The 20,922-nt window shown below is 36.4% G+C and overlaps 1 protein-coding gene across 2 annotated transcripts in view; it reads left to right on the top strand.

The window, feature by feature from the left end:
* LOC136032287 (PHD finger protein 14-like) overlaps window positions 1-20,922 on the top strand; it is a 352,444-nt gene that overhangs the window by 296,824 nt on the left and 34,698 nt on the right. For both annotated transcript variants that reach the window (XM_065712557.1, XM_065712556.1), the window contains one exon: window positions 13,866-14,002. In XM_065712557.1, the coding sequence (XP_065568629.1) occupies window positions 13,866-14,002 (137 nt within the window). The remainder of the gene's footprint in view (window positions 1-13,865; window positions 14,003-20,922) is intronic.

Raw genomic sequence — 20,922 nt, 5'->3', positions numbered from 1 at the left:
CAGTTGAAAAAATTTTCAGGTTTATTTTTTCATTGTTTTTTTATAATAATGCTATAAAATCCTGCGCCCCTTCATTGAATTTCTCTTTCCCCATGACATATTCCTCCAAAGAAAGATCCTCCCACGTGGACCCCTCCCCTCAACCCCCCCCCCCACAAACCAAAAAAAATCCCCCTGAAAGCGTCTGTACACTTCCCAATAACCATTACTGTAGGTAAACACTGGTAAAGTTTGTAATTTGCAGCTCCTGCCCCGGGGACTGTTGGGGAGTGAGTCATCCCCAAATACATAATTATTATGGTTTTCAACTATGCTGAACAAAATGGCTATCCCAAAATTTTGATCTGTTGACTTTGGGAAAAAAGAGCGTGGGAGGGGGCCTAGGTGCCCTCCAATTTTTTGATCACTTAAAAAGGGCACTAAAACTTTCCATTTTCGTTAGAATAAGCCCTCTTGCGACACTCTAGGATCACTTGGTCGATACGATGACCTCTGAAAGAAAATGATAATAAATAAACATGCAGCTGTGATCGGTCTTCTGGCAAAAAATACGAAGTTCCTCATTTTTGTAGATAGGAGCTTGAAACTCTCTGATACGCTGAATGCGATGGTGTGATTTTCGTTAAGATTCTATTTCTTTTAGGGGGTGTTTCCCCCTTTTCCAAAATAGGGCAAATTTTCTCAGGGTTGTAACATTTGATGACAAAAACTGAATTGTTGAAACTTATATATTTAAAATCAGCATAATGATTCTGTTTTTTAGAGTTTCGTTTACTATTGAGCCGGGTCGCTCCTTAAGTTCGTTACCACGAACTGTTTGAAACTGGATAATTTTAATCAATTTAAATCTGAGCTGCAATTGGAGATGCTTGGTAAATACACTTTTGAAGCACATTAAAAGAATTCATTTATATTTTATTATTTTTTATCTTGTTGCTTCGATATTTCAATATGCTATGTTTTTGGAGAAAAATTGATTATGAAGATTGTTTTGGTACATGTTTTCATCCCCTTATTCTTTTTTTCAGTTCTTATGAAACTTGATGTTTACCAAGTGATATACAGCGATCACAAATTTTGTTGGTCTGTCTGTCCTAGTTTTGCTATTTTAGGGACTTCCAGATAAGCTAGGACGATGAAATTTGGCAGACGTATCAGGAACCAGACCAGATTAAATTAGAAATAGTCTTTTCCCCAATTCGGCTATCTGGCGGGGACTGGGGGGGGGGCGATTAATTCTGAAAAATTAGAAAAAAATGAGGTATTTTTGAATTATGAATGGGCGATCGGATCTCGATGAAATTTGGCTTTTCGAAGGATATCCTGTCTCAGAGCTCTCATTTTATATCTCGACCGGATCCGGTGACGTTGGGGGGAGTTAAAGGGGGAAACCTAAAATTTTTGAAAACGTTTAGAGCGGAGGGATCAGGATGAAACTTGATGGGAAAAATAAGCACAAGTCCTAGATACATGATTGACATAACCGGAATGGATCTGCTCTCTTTGGGGGAGTTGGGGGTGTTAATTCTGAAAAATTAGAAAAAATGAGGCATTTTTAACTTACGAAGGAGTGATCGGATCTTAATTAAATTTCATGTTTAGAAGGACCTCGTAACTCAGATCTCATATTTTAAATCCCGACTGGATACAGTGTCATTTGGGAGAGTTGGGGGGGGGATCGGAAATCTTGGAAAATGCTTAGAGTGGAGAGATCAGGATGAAACTCGGTGGGAAGAATAAGCACAAGTGCAAGATACGTGACTGACGTAAATGGGTGGGATCTACTCCCTTTGGGGGAGGTAGGGGGGGAAGTAATTTGGAAAAATGAGAAAAATGAGATATTTTTAACTTACGAACGGGTGATCAGATCTTAATGAAACCTGATATTTAGAAGGATTTTGTGCTTCAGAGCTCTTATTTTAAATCCTAACCTGGTCTGGTGACATTGGGGGGAGTTGGAGGAGGAAAAGGAAACCGGAAATCTTGGAAGACGCTTAGAGCGGAGAGATCGGGATGAAACTTGGTGGATAGAATAAGCAAATGTCGTAGATACGTGATTGACACAACCCTACTAGATCCGCTCTCGTTGGGGGAGTTACGGGGGGTCCAGTTATTTGACGAGTTCGGTGCTTTTAGACTTGCTAGGACGATAAAAATTTGTGGGCGTGTCAGGGACCTATATAAATTGACTTGGTAAAGTCTTTTTTCCCGATTTGACAATCTGGGAGCTAAAGGGAGAAGGAAAATTAGTAAAATGATGTATTTATAACTTACGAATGGGTGATCGGATCTTAATGAATTTTGATATTTAGAAGGACCTCGTGTCTCAGAGCTCTTATTTTAAATCATTAAGCCTCTGATTTTCTTTTCAAATCAATCTATGGATTCTTAGAATTTTGCTAGAGCTCATGCCATATTAGCTCTTGGCTCTTGGTTTTTCTCGTGATTGTTTGTTGTCTAATAGCACAGCTTCGTAAGCTATACTTTTGCTCTGCTATTAATATGATATATCATTGTTTTGATAATAAAAGTTATTCTGCTACCACTACTACTATATGACAGAGAAGAAATAACTAAACAGTGAAACTTTGAAGGCTGCTAGAACCTTGCCTGTTGTTGGCTAAAACCACCAAAATTTCTTGATTGACATCTCCTTTGCTGCAGGTTTTCTATCGAAAATTTTAAGTGAATGTGAAAATTTTAGGGCAGAAGGCAAATGGGAAAAATCTGCTCTGTTTTCTTGACCCAAAATTACATAAATGGCATCGAATGCAACATTGGTTACACATCTAGGAACTAGTTGCTCTAATGCTCAGGTCCAAATCAAAGATGAAGAACACATGTGATCAATTTAATAAATTTGACGAATCTCCAAACCTTATGCAATTTCAAATTATCTTTGATTTTTGTTCCAATTAAAATTAATGATTTGGTTAGTTTTGAGAAGTTTCATGTTGGATTCTAGTATTTTGTGGTGGTCACGTTTACGGTGGAGGGTGGAGGAGGTGGTTAAATTGACATGGACACGACTTCTCTTCTGCATTAGTATTTCAATTTTTCCTGTATGAATTCAACTTCGCGTAATGTTGCTGACCTATATCAACACTCGATTTATGGGTGGGAGGGATGGAGTACTGAAAATGAGCGTTCAAAACAAAAACAAACTGCATATTCGAGATCTACGTATAAGATTTACCTATTACTGACTTTCTATACATGCAAATTAAGTTATTTTTAAAGAGTGTTCATTTTAGAAGAAAAGACGAAAAATGGTAAATTTTACCTCGTCCGATTTTGGCCGATTTTTTATATGTTGTATAGAATTTTTTTTTTACGGTTCGAATGGTACCAAAATTAAAACTATTGCAATTTGTTCGAGGTTAAACTTTGGATTGACTGAACTATGTAGAACCGATTGGTGGAGACAGTTTTGACTCGGATAAATTTTACTTACAGTTACAGGAACAAATATACATGTTCTCGGATAAAAATGTAGTATTATTTTATGAAATTAGATGGTAGTCTGGCCTAGGTAAATTTGGTGTCGATAAAGAAAACGGGAATGGTTAGAGATTGCTTCAATTTTGTATGTATAGCAATCTAGTTATAACCAATACAATATTTGATCATAAAATGGTCCATACGTTAACATGGTATTCGCATGATGGTAAGGCAGCTGACCTTATTGATTATGTTATTGCAAACCTAAGACTGACTAGATCGATAAAAAATACTAGGATATATTGGAAAATTTAAATTGATGTTGAAAGTAAAACTAGCCATCTAGTACCGTCTAGGGTAAACTTAAAGCTGAAATTTAGCAAGGGTAACTACCTTGCGGAAAACTAGGACGTTAGCCTCCAGGATGAGCATTTAAGAGAAACTCCAGGACCAGTTGAATGCTAAATTAGTAAATTTTAAATCTGACAATGTAGAAGATGGATGGAATTCATTTAGGAAAATAGTTTGTGAAGTCGCTGATCGTGTCTTGGGGAAGAAAGTTAGAAACGCTGCTAGAAATATTAGTGAAAATGTTTTATTTTTAAAAGAGAGGAGAATAGACTAAGCATCGGCAGTGTTTCTGTTTTTCAGAAAAACAGAAACGGAAAAAAAACTGCTGAAAAAAAAGAACAGAAACAGAAAGAGGTCCGTCAAAAACAGGTAACCTGTTTCTACTTTCTGTTCTTTTTTTGAGAAAAGCAGAAAAAGCTGTTTTTGTAAAAAAAACAGGTGTTTTAACAGTTATTTTTTCGTGTATCTTCCTCTTTTATAAGTTGTTGCACCCTGTCGTCTATACTGGGCGAGCTATACGCTGTAATGCCCAAGCTTGCATAAAGAAACCACCTTGAAACCATTCCAAACCCACTAATCCATCTTATTTTTAATCAACTACGAGAGCATACAATAAGACAACGACTGCACAGGCGATTCTAAAACCTATTAGAGGACCTGGGCATAGCATGGTTTCGTTCTTGCCACCTCAAGATGTTGAACAACAGGGTATGAAATTAAAGGAACAAACTTTTCTTTCAAATACAAAAGCATGACAGCTTTGAATAAAATGGAAAACAAACTGAAGTTCAAACTTTGAATTTGTCACTTAGAAACAAAAGGTTCTCTCAGGTTCTTGTCCTGGAGTCTACCAACATAATAGCTTCCCGGGAGGTAGTTACCCTTCCGTAATCCCAGCTTCAAATTAACTCGAGACGCTAGAAGATTGTGATTTTTTACTTTTAACATCAATAACAGCACTCCTATATACCCTAGTATCTCGTATTGATCCTGTCAGTCTTTGGTTTACAATACCGTAATCAATAAGGTTTGTTGTCTTACCATCAAGTGAATACCATGTTAACTTATGGGACATTTTATCATCAAACACTCTTACCTTACCTTAGATCCTCCTGAGCCATCGGTGGCGCATAGGGCGTCGATAAAGTCTCTCCATTCATCACGAAGCTGTGCGGCTGCAGTGATATCTTCCCATTGCGGAGTGAGGGAAATGTTTGCCTTTTTTAGGTCCCGATCATACTGCCTCCGCAGTGTGTGTTTTCGTCGGCCTCGTCTTCGTCTTCCTTCAGGCTGCCATTGATACACTCTTGAGGGAAGTCTGTCTTCGGGCATGCGTAGAACATGACCCAAATATGTCCATCTTCGTTTCTTCAAAACTTTGGTCACTATGGGCTGGTTTGTTTTCAGCCGGATTTCCCTATTGGTAATTTTCTGATGCCAACTGATTTTGAGGATCCTTCGAAGGCAAATGTTTTCGAATCCAAGGATACGTTTCTCAAGTTGTTGGTTGAGTTTCCAACATTCACTGGCGTACATCAATATAGACAACACATTGCTGTTGAACAGGCGCAATTTTAAACGAAGTGAGTATTTGTTGCTTCTCCAAATTGGTGTTAGTCTGTTGAAGGCGCCTGATGCTTGTCCAATCCTTCTCTTGATTTCAAGTGTTACATCGCCAGTTTTCTATCCAGCTTCCTCATTATTTAAATTCTTGGACCTGTTCAACAGATTTATCGGAGCATTGAAGAGTTAGGGGGGAGCCAGATGTGGACATACTTTTTGATTTATCAACGTTGATCGACAATCCGACCTCTAGGGCTTTTTCTGAGATTTCATCAAACAGCAGCTGTAATCGATCTTTGGCGTCTTCTAGTAGTACTATATCATCTGCGAAGTCAAGATCTGCGAGTTGTTTATTGTTGACGTTTACTCCCTAGCCCGTAGACTGTCTGAGTACGTAGTCCATAACTATTGTAAATAAAAGTGGTGATAATACACATCCTTGCTTGACACCAGTCATGATTTTGAAGTATCTTGTAACTCCGTTTTCTGTTCGAACACGGCATTCTGTTTCTTTGTACAGGGCGATAATCAGTTCTACTATCTTGGGGGGTATTCCATAGTATTTGAGGATTTTCCGTAAGATTTCTCGGTCAACCGAGTCAAAGGCCTTTTCTAGGTCAATGAAAAGAAGATATAGCTTTTTATTCCATTCCTTTGAGTCGTCAACCAGCATTCTCAGTGTGAAAATTAGGTCTGCACATGATCTTCCAGGTCGGAAGCTGTGTTGTTCATCACGAAGATATTGGTCCAGTTTCTGCTGTAGGCGTTGTAATATAATAATTGACAAAAGTTTACTAGGTATCGACATTATGTTAATACCTCTCCAGTTGCCACAAACAAGCGCATCGCCTTTTTTGAAGAGCCTAATAATAGTTCCTTTCGTCCAATCACTGGGCACTTTCTGTTCACTCCATATCTGAGTTAGTAGCTCAACCCAAACTGTCATGCAGTCGCGGACTGAAGTTTTCAGCATCTCAGATGTAATGCCATCTACTCCTGGCATTCTTCCGTTCCTTAGCTTTCTGATAGCGGCTATGATTTCTTCTGGAGACGGTGGTTCTTCATTTACATTAAGAATCATAAATGGAGTGTCAGGAATTAGATCTTGGTCATTTATTCTCGGTCTATTTAGTAGGTTCTCGAAGTGGGTTGCCCACCTCTCGTCAATCATCAAAGGGTCTGTCAAAAGGGCTCCATTCTCTATAGGGCTCAAACACTCTATAGGTTATAATTAGATTGCTATACTTACAAATCGCAACAGTCAATAGCCATTACTGTTTTCTTTTCCTACACCAAATTTACCTAGGCTAGAATACCATCTACTCCTATTTCCACCGACCTGGGCATTAAAATCTCCTAATAAAAACACCATATTTCTACCTGGGACCCTGTCCGTTCGTTCCTGTAACTGTAAGTAAAATTCATCTGAGTCACTAATATCTCCGTAAGTCGGTTTTAGGACATATATACTACTATAACTGATACCCTGAACTTTTAATCATTTAATAAGCTATTAGTACTCTATTAATAATACCTTTCCAACCTAAACAAGAATTAGCAGCTTCTTATTCATCATGAGCCCTACTCCCTGTCTATGTACCCCATCCTTCCTCCCAGAGTAAATAAATTTTAGATCGCCTAATTTCATGCTTCCTATCCCTGGGATATTAGTTTCTGAAACTCCTAAGTATGCTATGAATATAAGCTAAGCCACTGAACGTAATCAGTTGTGTAACCAGATACTGATTGCTTAGGTATTCCTGCCTTATGAGCTACTGTGGAAGAATAGTTTTCTTCCCCCTTTTATATGTGTTGACTATTTCAGAAGACCCACAAAGAGAATTTAAGAACTCTGTAACCTTGTACATTGCTAACAGGAAAGTAACTGTATCCAATTTTTTATTAAATTTTGACTTCCCCCCTTTCCAAAGACTAAATCTTTCAGTTCCTCAATTTCTAAGATCCCTGAGTTATTTTCAATTAGATCAGAGGGTAGATACTTACAAGCAGATTATGTTCCTGGGAACCTTCACCCCCGATATTAAAATAGAAAATTAGTTATACACAGGGAACTACTCGTAAGTAACATGTTTCTGTTACAGGAATGTAACTACTTCAAATATTTTTTTTTTCAAATGCACAAAAAAATTGATCTTTTAAGCTCTTCAGCTTCTAGAAGTCCTGAATTATCCTCAACAAGATAGGAAGTCATAAGACTATCAAGTCGGTTATGTCTATGGGATCCTTCAACTCTGTTACAAAGAACAGTAAAGTAACTACCATAGGAAAGTAACTGCTTACAGGAAACTATTCGTCAGTAACTGTGTTTCAAACAGTTCGTGGTAACGAACTGTAAGTAAGGAGCGACCCAGCTAAATAGTAACCGAAACTCTAAAAAACGGGATTGATACCAATAGATATATCAAAGGAGTTAATTCTTGTGTTGATTTTAAATATATAAGTTTCATTAAGTTTAGTCTAACCCATGAGAGGTTTCGAGTCTGAGAGAATTTGCCTGATTTTTAAAAATAGGGGGAAACACCCCTTGAAAGTCGTAGAATATTAATGAAAATTACACCATCAAATTCATAGCAGTAGTATAACTACTCAGCTTAATACAATTAGCAATTGCTATGATATTGTCGATTTGCTCTTTTGATAACCTGTATATTCATATACTTTTTGAAATGTTCATCTTAATGCCCTTAATTTTACAAGTAGTTCCGATAGAAGTAGTCATTCGGGCAATAGCAATAGTATTAGTAGAACTAGTAAATGTTGCAGTAGTAGTACTATTAGTAGTGTGCACGTATTACCTGTTGGTCAGTTGATCTTCCCCTTTAAGTATTCTCTAGGAGTTTCAACTTAGTACACAAATCAATTCTTAAGATACGCCATTTTGACAATCTAAATGCGCATAGTCTCTTTTGTTAGTTCAAATTTGCCATCAATATTCTCTCAAATTTTGCCTTCATAGACTTAGCCTTAATAGTACTATTATCACAGTATATTCGGTGATAGTAAAAGTAGTTGCAGTGCTAGTGTTGCATTAAGGAAAATCGGCAAATTGGATCCTTAACTTCGGGATAAGGATTGGCTCTGAAGGTTGAGGGTGTCGCGCTTGGAGCAAGATGCGACTGGCTACCAAGTTGGGCTTGGGTGCTGGCAAGGGGGCTAGTGGTAGTAGCAGTAGTAGCAGCAGTATTATTAGCGGTAGTAGCATGTGCATATTGCCTTTTGGTCAGCTGAACATCGCTTTCATGCTACCCCGGAAGTTTCACCTTGACACGTTAAGCCGTTTCAAAAATATTGTTGATGTACACTTTTAACACCCTTTTGACGCCCTTTTCACCTTAATACTCAAAGGCTTATAAGTTGTTGCAATTGAAGTAGTAGATGGAGTGGTTTAGTAGCAGTAGTAGCATAAGGAAAAGTAGCAGTAGTAGTGACATGTATTTACTACTTTTTTGTCAATTGATCTTCCCTTTTAAGTATTCTCTGAAAGTTTCAACTTAATACCCAAATCAGTTCTTGAGATACACCTTTTTGACAATCTGCATGCGCATAGTGTGTTTTGATTTTGCTCAAATTCCCCCTCAATATTCTTTCAAATTTTTATCTTTATATGTGTAGCCTTAATTGTACTAGTATCATAGTAGTAGTGGTAGTAGTAGGAACAGTAGTAGCAGTAATAGTGTATAATTGTTAGTAGTAACAGCATTAATAACAGTAGTAACAGGTATATATTGCCTTTTGGTCAACTGAACATCCAACTCATGATGCCCCTGAAGTTTCCTCTTGGTATGATAAGCCGTCCAAAAATATTGTTGATACGCCGGTATCAGCAATATGTATACACATAAAATCTTTTGATTTAGTTCAAATTTCCCCTCAACGTTTCCTCAGATATGTTTTTCAATATCCTCAGCCTTAGTAGTACTTGCTACAGAAGTACTAGTTATAGTGATAGTAGTGGTAGTAGTAATATTACTTTTGCTTGTAGTAGAAGCAGCAGTAGTTGTAGTTGTAGCAGCGTACAAACATTGCCTTTTTGGTCAATTGATCATCTCCCTTATCATTTCTTGAAAATCCCAAATTAATATACTCAGTCATTCCTGAGTTACACCCTTTGGACTACCCATATACGCATAACTTGTTATGATTTAGTTCAACTCTCTCCTCAGCACTCCCTTGAAGACTCATCTTAATGACCTTCGTATATTATCATCTCCCATACCATTTCCTAAAAATTTCAAATTAATTAATTCAGTCATTCCTGAGTCACACCCTTATGACAACCCAGTTATATAACGTGTTATGATTTAGTTCAACACTCCCCTGAATACTCCATGAAAGACTCATCTTAATGCCCTTTGTAGATTTTGAAAGTAGAAGTCAAACATGCAAACCTTTTCTCAGTAGCATGTACTATATGCAAACATTGAACAAATTGCATAACTTGCTGCCCTTGCCTTGAGGCCTTGGGGGTTGGGTTGACATCCCCAGACACATAATTATGGAGCTTTTCAACAATTCTGAAAAAAATTGATGTTTCAAAACTTTGTTTTGATGTTTGTTATGGAAAACGATGGGCCTGGGGGGGTGGTTTTTTAAATTACTTTGACCCTTAAAAGGTCACTATACCTTCCAATTTAAAATCAAATGAGACCCACCTGAATATAAGAGGACCACCCATTCCATAAGAACTTATATGTCCCTGGGGCATAACTTAAAGCCCTTGCCCCAGGGCCCTGGGGGGTTTTTTCCAGCCCTGGAGTCATTGTAATATGCTCTTTGGACTAATTTAGACAAAATTACCATCGCACAATTTCAATCAGATATATTTGGTGAAAAGAGGGAGTTGGGGGGGGGGCTAGGACCTTCATATCTATTGACTCTTGAAAAGAAACTAGAACTTCCAATTTCAACCAAATGAGCCACTTCTAAAGTTTATACAACCATCCCTTCAATAAGAACCTTAAATGTGCCATGGGCATAACTGACAACCCTACTACTTAGGCTCTGGTGGTTTGTATCAACCTCAAAAGCCTTGTTATATGATCTTGGGACTATTTTGAATAAAACGACTGTCTCAAAATATCTGTTGAATGCATATCGGGAAAACACGACATGAATTTTGTGCGTGGTGGGGCGAGGTTAGCTGCCTTCTAGTCACTTTGACCCTTGAAAAGGGCATTAGAACCTCTGATTACCACTCCAATGAGTCCCCTCCGAAGCAAATACGACCAGCTTTTTCTATAAGAACCTTATATGCCCCCAGGGCATAACTTACAGCCCTTGCTCTGAAACCTGTAGGGGGGGGGGTCTTCCTCACATATATTATTTCCGGACCCTTCAACTACGATGAAGAAAATTGTTATATCCAAACTTCTATTGGTGGTTTTAAGGGAAATGATGAGCGTGGATGGGGGAGGGGTGCTCTCAAATCACTTTGACTCTTAAAAAGGGCGCTATAACTTCCAATATCAAATTGAATGAGCTCCATCTAAAGTTTATGCGACAGTCATTTCCATAGAAACGTTATATGCCCTCATGGTATAATGGTATAATCATTGGGGGGTAGTGTAAATCCTAGAGGCATTATTATATGTTCTTTGGACTCTTTTAAACAAAATTGCTATCTTATAGTTTCAATCAGATGTGTTTGGTGAACAGAGGGGCTGTCAGGGGGGCCTAATTGTCCTCCATTACTTTTGACGTTCAAAAAGGAACTAGAAATTTCAGTTTTTTACCAAATTAGCCTCCTCTAAAGTTAAACAACCATCCTTTCCATAAAAAAATGTAAATGCCCGTGGCATATCTTACAACCCTTGCCCCCAGGCTCTGGTGGTTTGTATCAACTCCAAAAACCTTTTTATATGATATTTGGACTATTTTGAATAAAATGATTGCCCTCAGATTACTTTGACTCTTAAAAAGGACACTAGAATTTCTAATTACCAATCCAATGAGCCCCCTCCGACGTTTATGTGACCAAGCTTACTATAAAAACCTTTTATGCCCCAGGGAATTACTTACAACTCTTGGCCTGAAGGCTGGGGGGGTGGGGTATTTTTTATCCATAAGACATAATATCCAAGGTTTCAACTACTTCGAACAAAATGGCTATCTCAAAATTCTGATTTCCTCTCTGATTACTTTCGATTAATAGAAAAGGCACTAGTCCTCTCAATTTCCAATCGAATAAGCCCTTTTTGAAGTTTCTACGACAACGCTTTCGATAAAAAAAAAACCTTACATGCCCCAAGGAAATAACTTACAACCCTTGTCCTGAGGGCTGTGGTGTCATCTTCAAAGACATAGTTTCCAAACTTTTGAACGACGTTGAAGAAAATGGCTATATCAAAATTGTGGGCTTGGGGGGCATTCGCCCTCCGGTTTCTTTCAACCATCAAATGGGGCCCTAGCCTTCTAGTCGTTTTCTTGTCGTCTAGCACTAGTCGTTTCAATTTCCAATCGAATGAGCCCTTTTTGAAGTTTCTACGACAACTTATTCGATACGAAGTGCCCTGGTCTAAGACAAAAAATTGTTCTTTGCTTAGGCAGTGCTATTGCGCTGCCTATGATGCCAGAAAAACACATTGAAGTCATTAGTCCTATGTACGAGAATAACATTGCTGTGGTTAAGCTAGGAAATGGAGCTAGTAGCTTGTTTACCAGGGGTTAAGCAGGGGTGTGTTCTATCCCCGTTGATATAGATCTTTCTGATGGACTTTGTACTAAGGAGCACAGCAAAGTCAACAGAAGAACACGGAATCAAATAGGGAGGTAGAACTCTCTTAGACTTAGATTTTGCGGATTTAAGTATCCTGGATGAAAATGTTTACAAATTTAACGAATTTTGAAAGGTTTTGGGTAACGGAAAGATTGATCAAATGGACAGCTTCACTTACCAAGGTAGTACCATTAGTAAAGATGGTGGATACAGTGAAGATATTAAAATTAGAATAGCTAAAGCCCAAGGTATTTTTCCACAGTCGAAAAAAGTTCGGAAGAATAGGAAGAGCAGTATGCGAATCGAGATTGAAATATAGGAAGCTATAGTGATGATAGTAGTCAATAATGGTTCTGAAACGTATGTGCTCCGGAAAACGGAGGAGGAGTTACTGCATATTTTCCAGAGAAATTCCGTACAGATTGTTTTGGATACCCAACTGACTGACCGTATCTCAAATAGCAAGCTGTACGAAAAATGTGGTTCAGTCGTTCTTTCTAGGGCTATAATGAGAAAAAGGATGAAATGGCTATGACATTTTCTACGAATGAGGGATGACAAATTGCCAAAGATTATCCTTATCGACCAACCGTCTAGGGCCAAGCGAAAAGCGGGTTTTTCTCAAACGGGGTGGGAAGATGTCGTAAGGAAAGATCTATGGAAAAGGGGAACTTCTTGGGGGGCGGGGGGGAGGGGTGCAAAGAGGAAGGCTTTGAATAGATTGGGATGAAGGAATAGCTTGCGTAGCTGTATTGGCCTCCAGTGCCTTAGTGCTGCAGTGATTTTTTGGAGTGGTAGTAGTAGTAAGCTTGCTGTGTACAGATACGAGGCTAATAGTGATGTCTGAAAACCAAACACCAAAATTCTGATACCCAAATGCATCAAGAACATTCTCTACTAGTGATGGACACGTTATGCATTGTTCCAATCGAAGTTATGTAGTGATAGAAAGGAAATCATGACCGTACATGGATTACCCATACAAGTCATAAAAGGAATTAAAATCAAGCATACACGAACATTGGGCCAATAGTGTTATTGGCCCCTTCTCCGCCATTAGTGTTAAAATGGGCATCTTGTACATTGTTAAAATCTTAATCAATTCTTGAGCGCGGGACTTATTCCCTATACATTGCACCCCGATCAAGAGCTCCTTCCCAAGCGAGGAGGCCAAAAGATCTCTATAAGCATTCCAATTTACTGCAAAACTGAAAGCTATAAGAAAAGATGTTTAATTTTTGTTTATTTCCACGATTATCGTTTAACTCCCTCTCAAATTGTCTGTATCATCGTTTGAATTCATATGCTTTCTTATTTATGGTTGATTTTAAACTCTGATAATCCTTTTAGTATTTGACTGACCTTTCTAGCTTCACTGATTTTTGTGAGTTTCTTTTTTAAGCTTGAGTTTAGTTTTTTTAAGCTTGAGCTGTTTTGCAAATATTTTAGTTTTAAAGATTGTATTTTAATGTCAGTTCTTTTATATTTGTTTTTGTTTCTTCATTTGTTTTGCTGGGGACGGCCCTAGGATATAGAGTCAAAATATTCATTTAAAGTTTTGTTCCACTTTCCTATATAAAAAATTTCCTTATTGTTCTACTTTTTGTTTATAAAGCTTATAATCTTTAACAACAGAGCTTTTCATTTTCCTTTTTATTGTTTTCTTTCTTTGTTCAAAGTTTTTAATCAACACTTCCAAAAGAAAAAAATAGTTTATGCCAAAGATATTTAAAATTGCCTTAAGATTATCCATTTTCCGTTTTGATTTCTGAAGATCCGGCAGAGAAGGTACAGAGGTTAGTCACCTCAAGTGCAGAAGCTGTGAAGTCGCTGACAAAGAAAGCTGAGCTTATGGGATTAGACTTAAAACGTATGGAGGAAATAGAAGCTCAAGAGGATAACCTCAATGAGGTATAATATACCTTCATCTATCTTTTCGTTTTTTAAATTAACACTCTTTTTCAGCTAGTATCAGCTAGGCCAGAAGCAGTTAACTAATTTTTTTTTGAAGGGATAAAACAATTGGCCATTCTTCGTTTTTTTTTTTTTTTTTAAATTGACATTCTAACTATTGGTCGGATCAGAAATGTTAAGTTTAAAATTTTGAAATAGCAAAGGCCTATTACTGATTTAGGGTTGAACTAGTGTTAGTTTGAGCCAATCAGATTTTTCGTAGAATTTTCTTATTGGCTGAAAACATTTAAGAGAAATTCTAATTGGCTTAAATTAGCGCTAGTCAAACGTTGGTATTAGTAAAATTTTGCTACGAATGGGCCTTTGATGTTTCTTTCTAAATATCCGTAAGATTTTTATTTTATTCTATATCCTCTTCGTTATATTTTAATTATTTCAAGTATTGTCTTGGTCAAGGGGGTGAAACATTCCTCCAACATCAAAATCAAAATCAAAATCCAAATCAAAATCTTGACAGGGTAAATTTTTAATTCAAAATGTAACTACGGGTCACATTTTAAGTGAGCTTTTGTTTTGCACAAAAATTTGCCATTTGCTGTGTTCGTAATATTCACATTATTTCTATTATCATTTAGCTCAGGGGTGTCAAAATTGAATTTTGAAAAGGGCTAGTCTTTTAAGGCACATCTACGGGGCAGAGTTTTGCCGAATTTTATATATGATTTTGGCTCTACAATTATATATATTGATTATGTATTTTTATATATAATTTTTTTATGTTTATATATAATTTTGCTGCCATATACATATACGTATATATATAAATGTATATATATATATATATATATATATATATATATATATATATATATATATATATATATATATATATATATATGAAGTTATATAAGTTATCCATATAAAAATTAGTTCTTCCTCTCCTTTTTAAGCATGGCATTCTTTTAAGCCTTGTCAATGTGAGGTTGTTCAGGCAAAATTTTTCAAAGGGCTAATTATTTTTCCCTTATGTACTTACAGTTCAGGTTTTGGACAGATTCATATTTTATTATCCCCCCAAGAAAAAAATGGATTTTCATATATTATTGGTATTCTTTTAAGTACCTTCTAGGCCGGGGGTGTCAAACTAAAACTTTAGAAAGATCAATTTGTTTTCAAAGATCAAATGTTATTGGTATTCCTTTTATTACCTTCTAGGTCAAGGGTGTCAAACTAAAAATTTTGGAAGGTCAAATGTTTCTTTCAAAATGTACTAAATAAACTAAGAGTTTATTTCGGGCAAAAAAAGCCCCTCATTTTTTATATGATTTGGCGTGCTTTTAAGTGTCATCGAAGACATGAGTGGCAAACTCAGGTATTTAAAAGGGTTAATTTTATTTCAATGTTAATTATTCGACATTCACCGATAAATAAATAAATTTATCAACACTTTCGCGCCGGGGAAAACCAATGAGGGTTTGCGGTCGCGCGAAAGTCCACGTAACTACCGACCTATTGACTCAACTATTTACTTAAACCTCAACTATTGAATTAAAACTATTATAATTAAACCAAAAATAAATAAACTGTAAAAAAGAATAAACTGAAAAAATAGATAAATAAATAAGTGAATTTAAAACAATAATGGATAAACAAAATGTAAAAAAAATAACAATAACAGATACACTCTCCATCTCTCTTCAATGCTCAACCTGTCCTCCCCGACCCTGCCCTCCCAACCCCACCGTAGCCCCTGCCAACCCTTACCTCTCCAGCTCCTCTTTCCCAAATCACCAGCCGAAATAAAATTCAACAAATTCCCCCAAAAAGTTAATCTTTTAAATTCTTTTTAAACTGAGGTAGGTGTGAGGCTCAGTGGTAGCTCATTCCATGCAAATTGACCCACATGTTTCATTGAAAATGAATGCTGGTGCCACGACGCATATCAACTACAATATTATTACTTTGCCTAATTCTATAATTATACAGGTCACTATTAATTTGGTAAAAACTATTAAAAACATCAGGGTTTAAACCATTCATACACTGAAACACAAATACTGCGGCTTGGTGCTCTCTTATCTGACCTACATTAAGGAGCTTCAGGGACCTAAAACAAGGACGTGTCATGTACATCCTGGACATATCTACCCATAGTTCTAACAGCATTATTTGCTACAACTTTCACTCTTCTATAGTTGCATAAGAAGTTACTGCTCCATAGGAGGCAACCGTAGGAGATGTATGGATAAACCGACGAATAATATATAGTTAGAAGTATTCTTTGAGGGAGAAAGTGCTGTAGACGTCGAAGTATGCCTACCCCACGGGCAATTTTTGATGAAATCGCGTCACTGTGATATTTCCATGCCAGATGGTAATCCTTTGCGAAATCCGAATTGGGTCTCACTCGGCGAACCATTAGCTTGTAGGAAACTATATAGAGGCTTATGAACAACTTTTCCTAATTATTTGGAAAACATTGGAAGGATCGAAATCGGTATGCAATTCTCAATTTCCTTTTCAGGGACACCTTTATGAAGTGGTATCATTTTCGCAACTTTTATCTGATCCGTAAAAATGTCCTTTTCATGTGACAGGCTAATAATAAAAGCAGACACGGTCGAATATAATGCATTATTGCCTTAAACGCTCAAATAGATAAACCGTCTACTCCCGTTGAATTTGATTTCAGAGATTTTATTATTTTAAGCAGTTCATCACTTGTACACGTGTCAAAAGCTAATTCAAAATCTCACCTTTATTATCATATATAATGTGTTCTTGAACCTGTTGACATCTATTTTTATACTATTATGCACTTTTATTACCAATAATAGAGAAAAAATTACCAAACTTATTTACAATTTCAGACTTATCATTAGGGGTGAACCCTTCAAGTTGTATAATATTAATCCATTTTGATTCAATTCAAAATATTGGTTCTTCTCCTTTGTTTAATATTACCATGTTTTTCAGTGTCGTCCAATATATGGTTGTTCAACTCAAACTTTTAAATGTTTAATTTTTCCTCCAAAATCTACTTACGACCCATAAAATGTTTATTTCACAGACAAAAGGTAACCCTTTATCTTTTTGTAATATTGCCGTGCTTTTTAGCATCTTATAGGCCGATGATGATAAACCTCAAGTTTTCTATAGCAATGCGAGGCACTAAAAATTATTTTCCAAGCCTCAGAATCAGCTGACCGATCTCAAAGACAAAGGATTCGTTAGCAAATTCTCCCAGGAGATTATCTAATATCAAAAGCTGTCGAGAATATAAATTTAACATTTACATATAAATATAAATATGTTTGGATATAAATATTTAATATAAATATAAAACATAATACAAAATATAAATATATAATATATAAATGTAAAAATTAATTAAATATATAAATACTGTCGGGATCTATATAATAATAACTAAAATATTTTATTTTTGCCCGCTCATGCAGAAGAAAAAAGAGAAAAACGGGGTAAAACAAATGAAGAAAAAGAAAAACAAGAACACTCAACATCAAAGAACAAAATTAAGTATTCACTTCTTCATTCTCATTCGTAGATCAGATGTAGAGGCAAAACTGAAACAATGTTTCCATCGCGTTTTTTCTGCAATTGGGTCTACCGTATTCTGAGATCTTAGAGCGAATGTGTTTCTCTCGGAGAGCGGGTATTGAAGCAAAAACTTAGGTATTTGCTGTATACAGCAGTGTTTCTACTATGGGGATTTCCCCCCTAAAATGGGGATTTTTTAAGTGTTTTAGGGGCGAGAGTTTTTTTTTTAGGGATTTGGGGATTTTTCCTCTCCGATGGACTTTTAGGGAAATTTTGGGGGTTTTCCTTTAATTTGTTCATCATCATCATCTTCTTGATCAGAGAAGCAGGATAATTCGATTTAGCATCTGTTTCCTTGCGAATTGAAATTGGAATCACAGAGAAGAACTTCTTCAGTTGCTTAAAAAATTTTAACACCACACAGATTTTGAGATGTACAGGAGTCCTAAGTAACAAACTAGCAACAAAGAACTGTTTGAAACAGTTCCATGCTGATGTGAGCTTCAAACAATAATTTCAGCTTGGACTGTTCTCGATTAATGAAGTCATATGGTTTGTTATTTTTGGGTTGTTTTTTCGTAAAATTATTTGGTAGATAGCATGTCATTTTTTTACAGATCAGATAAAGAAAGTTATAATATATTTTGATAGTTTTATAGGGTACGTAGTTGTTCTTACTGCAGTAAATTTTTTTGACAAGCATTGCATGTACGATTCTTTTTCTCCACAGTACTTGTATGATGTTTACGATTTTTGTGTAAAATAAAAAAAACTTGAACTCGAACTTGCAGCCAGCTTTATAAGTACTGACGTGAATAATAGAGGTAGGCTATAACTATTCGAACACCTCTATTACCGTTCCATTACCCTAGTTTTTAACAGACAAACAAACTGACAGCCATTAAAAACAATGGCACATGCAGGAATAAATGGATTGTGTGTTTTTGGCCAGCCTACGTACCCAGGGGAAAATCATGAACCTTCATACTATAATTGGTAAATTTTTTGTTGTTCAATTTTTTTGACTTACAAATAAAGTGAACATACCACTCGATGCCTTTTTTTATGTTTTTTACAAATATAACAATAACTTCTGTCGCAAATTCAAATTTAAGCACAATTTGAGCTCTTGAGACCAAAATATTTCGAGTTTTGGGGTATAAACAGAGCTTAAAACATTGGTCTCAGCACTGAACTCCCTGCAGAAGGACTATGTGGAATCAACTAGTGCTTTAGAAGTCGATGTGAACAATCGGAAGTTTTAACTTCCCCTTGAAAGCGTTTACTTGGGTCCAAATGGACAAGACTCCCTCTGTACGTCAAGGTCAGATACCGCCGTCCCCCTGATTCAATCGAAGTAGTTCTCAAAGCTGCACAGGCGTTCCATATCAAAGCAGTAGGCCAGATACAGAAAAGGTTCCATTTCGAAGACGACATTTACAATTATGCTGAAATGGTTGACCCAGTGTCAGCCCAATCACTTCAGCCTGCCTCTCTGCTACCCTTTGTTAGGAAGTATGGACAGATCCCATGGGACGGAACCAAAACCGAGCAGGAGTGGAGGAGGCAGAGCCTCATCAATTTTCAAAACGTCAAAAAAAATGGATGCCGTGACCTACTGGTGTTTGGTATTGGTGAAAAAAAAATGCTGCCGGAACAGAATTTGTTTCCTAACCTGAAACCGGCAGTATTATTTATTTCCACTGTTCCATTTTCAAATGTCAATGTCGAGAGGTTTTTCAGTGCTATAAAAGTAGTAAAAACTGACCGTCAGAATAAATTGAAAACATAAACTTTGCGGGGGATTCTAAAAACAAAATTGGGAATGAAAAGGGCTCAAGAAAGTGTGGAATGTGAAGATGATCAGTTACTTCACCACATGAGAACGGTGAAAGCTTCAGCCACCATACAAAAAATGTTGAAGACACATCAGGGGAAGATAAGGTGTGATTACGTTTTACCAGTTACGATTGAACAGTATTAAACATCTTGTACTGTAATCTACAGTATTACATTTTCTTTTCTATTTGCTTAATATTATTTGAAGTATATTTGAAGCTATTTGTATTTAGCTGATGATTAAAAAGCACTTTAAACGGCATGACAAGACATTCTATAATGGTAGTGATAGCTAGACTTCAATCTAAGAAGCCAAAATATGTTACCTTTCAATGGTACGGGTAAAATGAGATAGGGAGAAGCGGTTCAGGGAGTAATTAGAAAATGGGAGATTTTTAGGGATTTTGGAACTGAAGATGGGGATTTCTAGGGATTTTTCAACTCTTTATTAGGGATTTAAAAAATGAGAAAGTGGAAACACTGGCATACAGGTCGGAGTTTTAGTCTGTCAGTTTGCGTCATCCAGTCTATAGCAGAGTTCAAGCTAAATTTCAGAGAGACAAATTTCCCGTAACTTGAACGAATACTCTTGATAATTTTCTCGATTATTAGTAAACGAGAACTTCTTACATCATGACCGTACGTTATTCCCAGGTATTTCATGGCATTTCCAGGGATGATTTTCATTTGTTCAACTGTCACGTATGTGGGGCCACTGCTTTGTTGCTTGCAGGCTGAGGGACAAAACTTACAAACTCTGTCTTCAGTGCATTGACCCTTAGACCGATACTTTTATATCGATCGAAGGTGTATTTTTGCATAGATAGCGTTTTCCTAGAGGAAAAACGCCGAGAGATATATGATGTTGTTGTTTTAGACGTATAATATATAAATTAAATATCTATATATACATGCTATATATAAATATATATATAATATACAGTTCATATTTAATTAAATATAATATATAAAATAAAATATATGATGATATTTGACTAAAAAAACAATGTTATTTTACTCCTTTTTGGCGTGTTTGTCAGTCAACGTGAGAGGAACCACAGAGAACTCTCAAAGCGGCTGAATTACGCCAATGATAATGTATTTGAACGGATTTTTAGTGTTTTCCGAGCAGATATGCTAGGACATTTTAAGAAACTACCCTTTTTTTAACCTTAAAAAGAAAATTTTGCTTCATTTAACGAAAAACAAAATTCACACTCTCTCCTGGTGTAAAAAATTCAAAAAAAAAGTTTTTTTAAATGAAAGTAAGGAGCAACATTAAAACTTAAAACGAACAGAAATTACTCCGTATATGAAAGGGGCTTTTCCTCCTCAACAGCCTGCTCTTTACGCTCAAGTTTGACTCTTTCTCTTAACTCTATTTTTAAAACAGTAAGAAACTTTAGCGTAAAGAGCGGGCCGTTGAGGAGGAAAAGCCCTCCAGTTTTTTGATTACTTAAAAAAGCAACTAGAATTTTTAATTTTTTACAAACGTTTTCATTGGTAAAAAATATACG

This window comes from Artemia franciscana, chromosome 10 (assembly GCF_032884065.1).
Source record: "Artemia franciscana chromosome 10, ASM3288406v1, whole genome shotgun sequence".
Lineage (NCBI taxonomy): Eukaryota > Metazoa > Arthropoda > Branchiopoda > Anostraca > Artemiidae > Artemia > Artemia franciscana.
The sequence above is the reverse complement of the archived record's forward strand: the minus strand, read 5'-3'. Positions and strand labels throughout refer to the sequence as shown.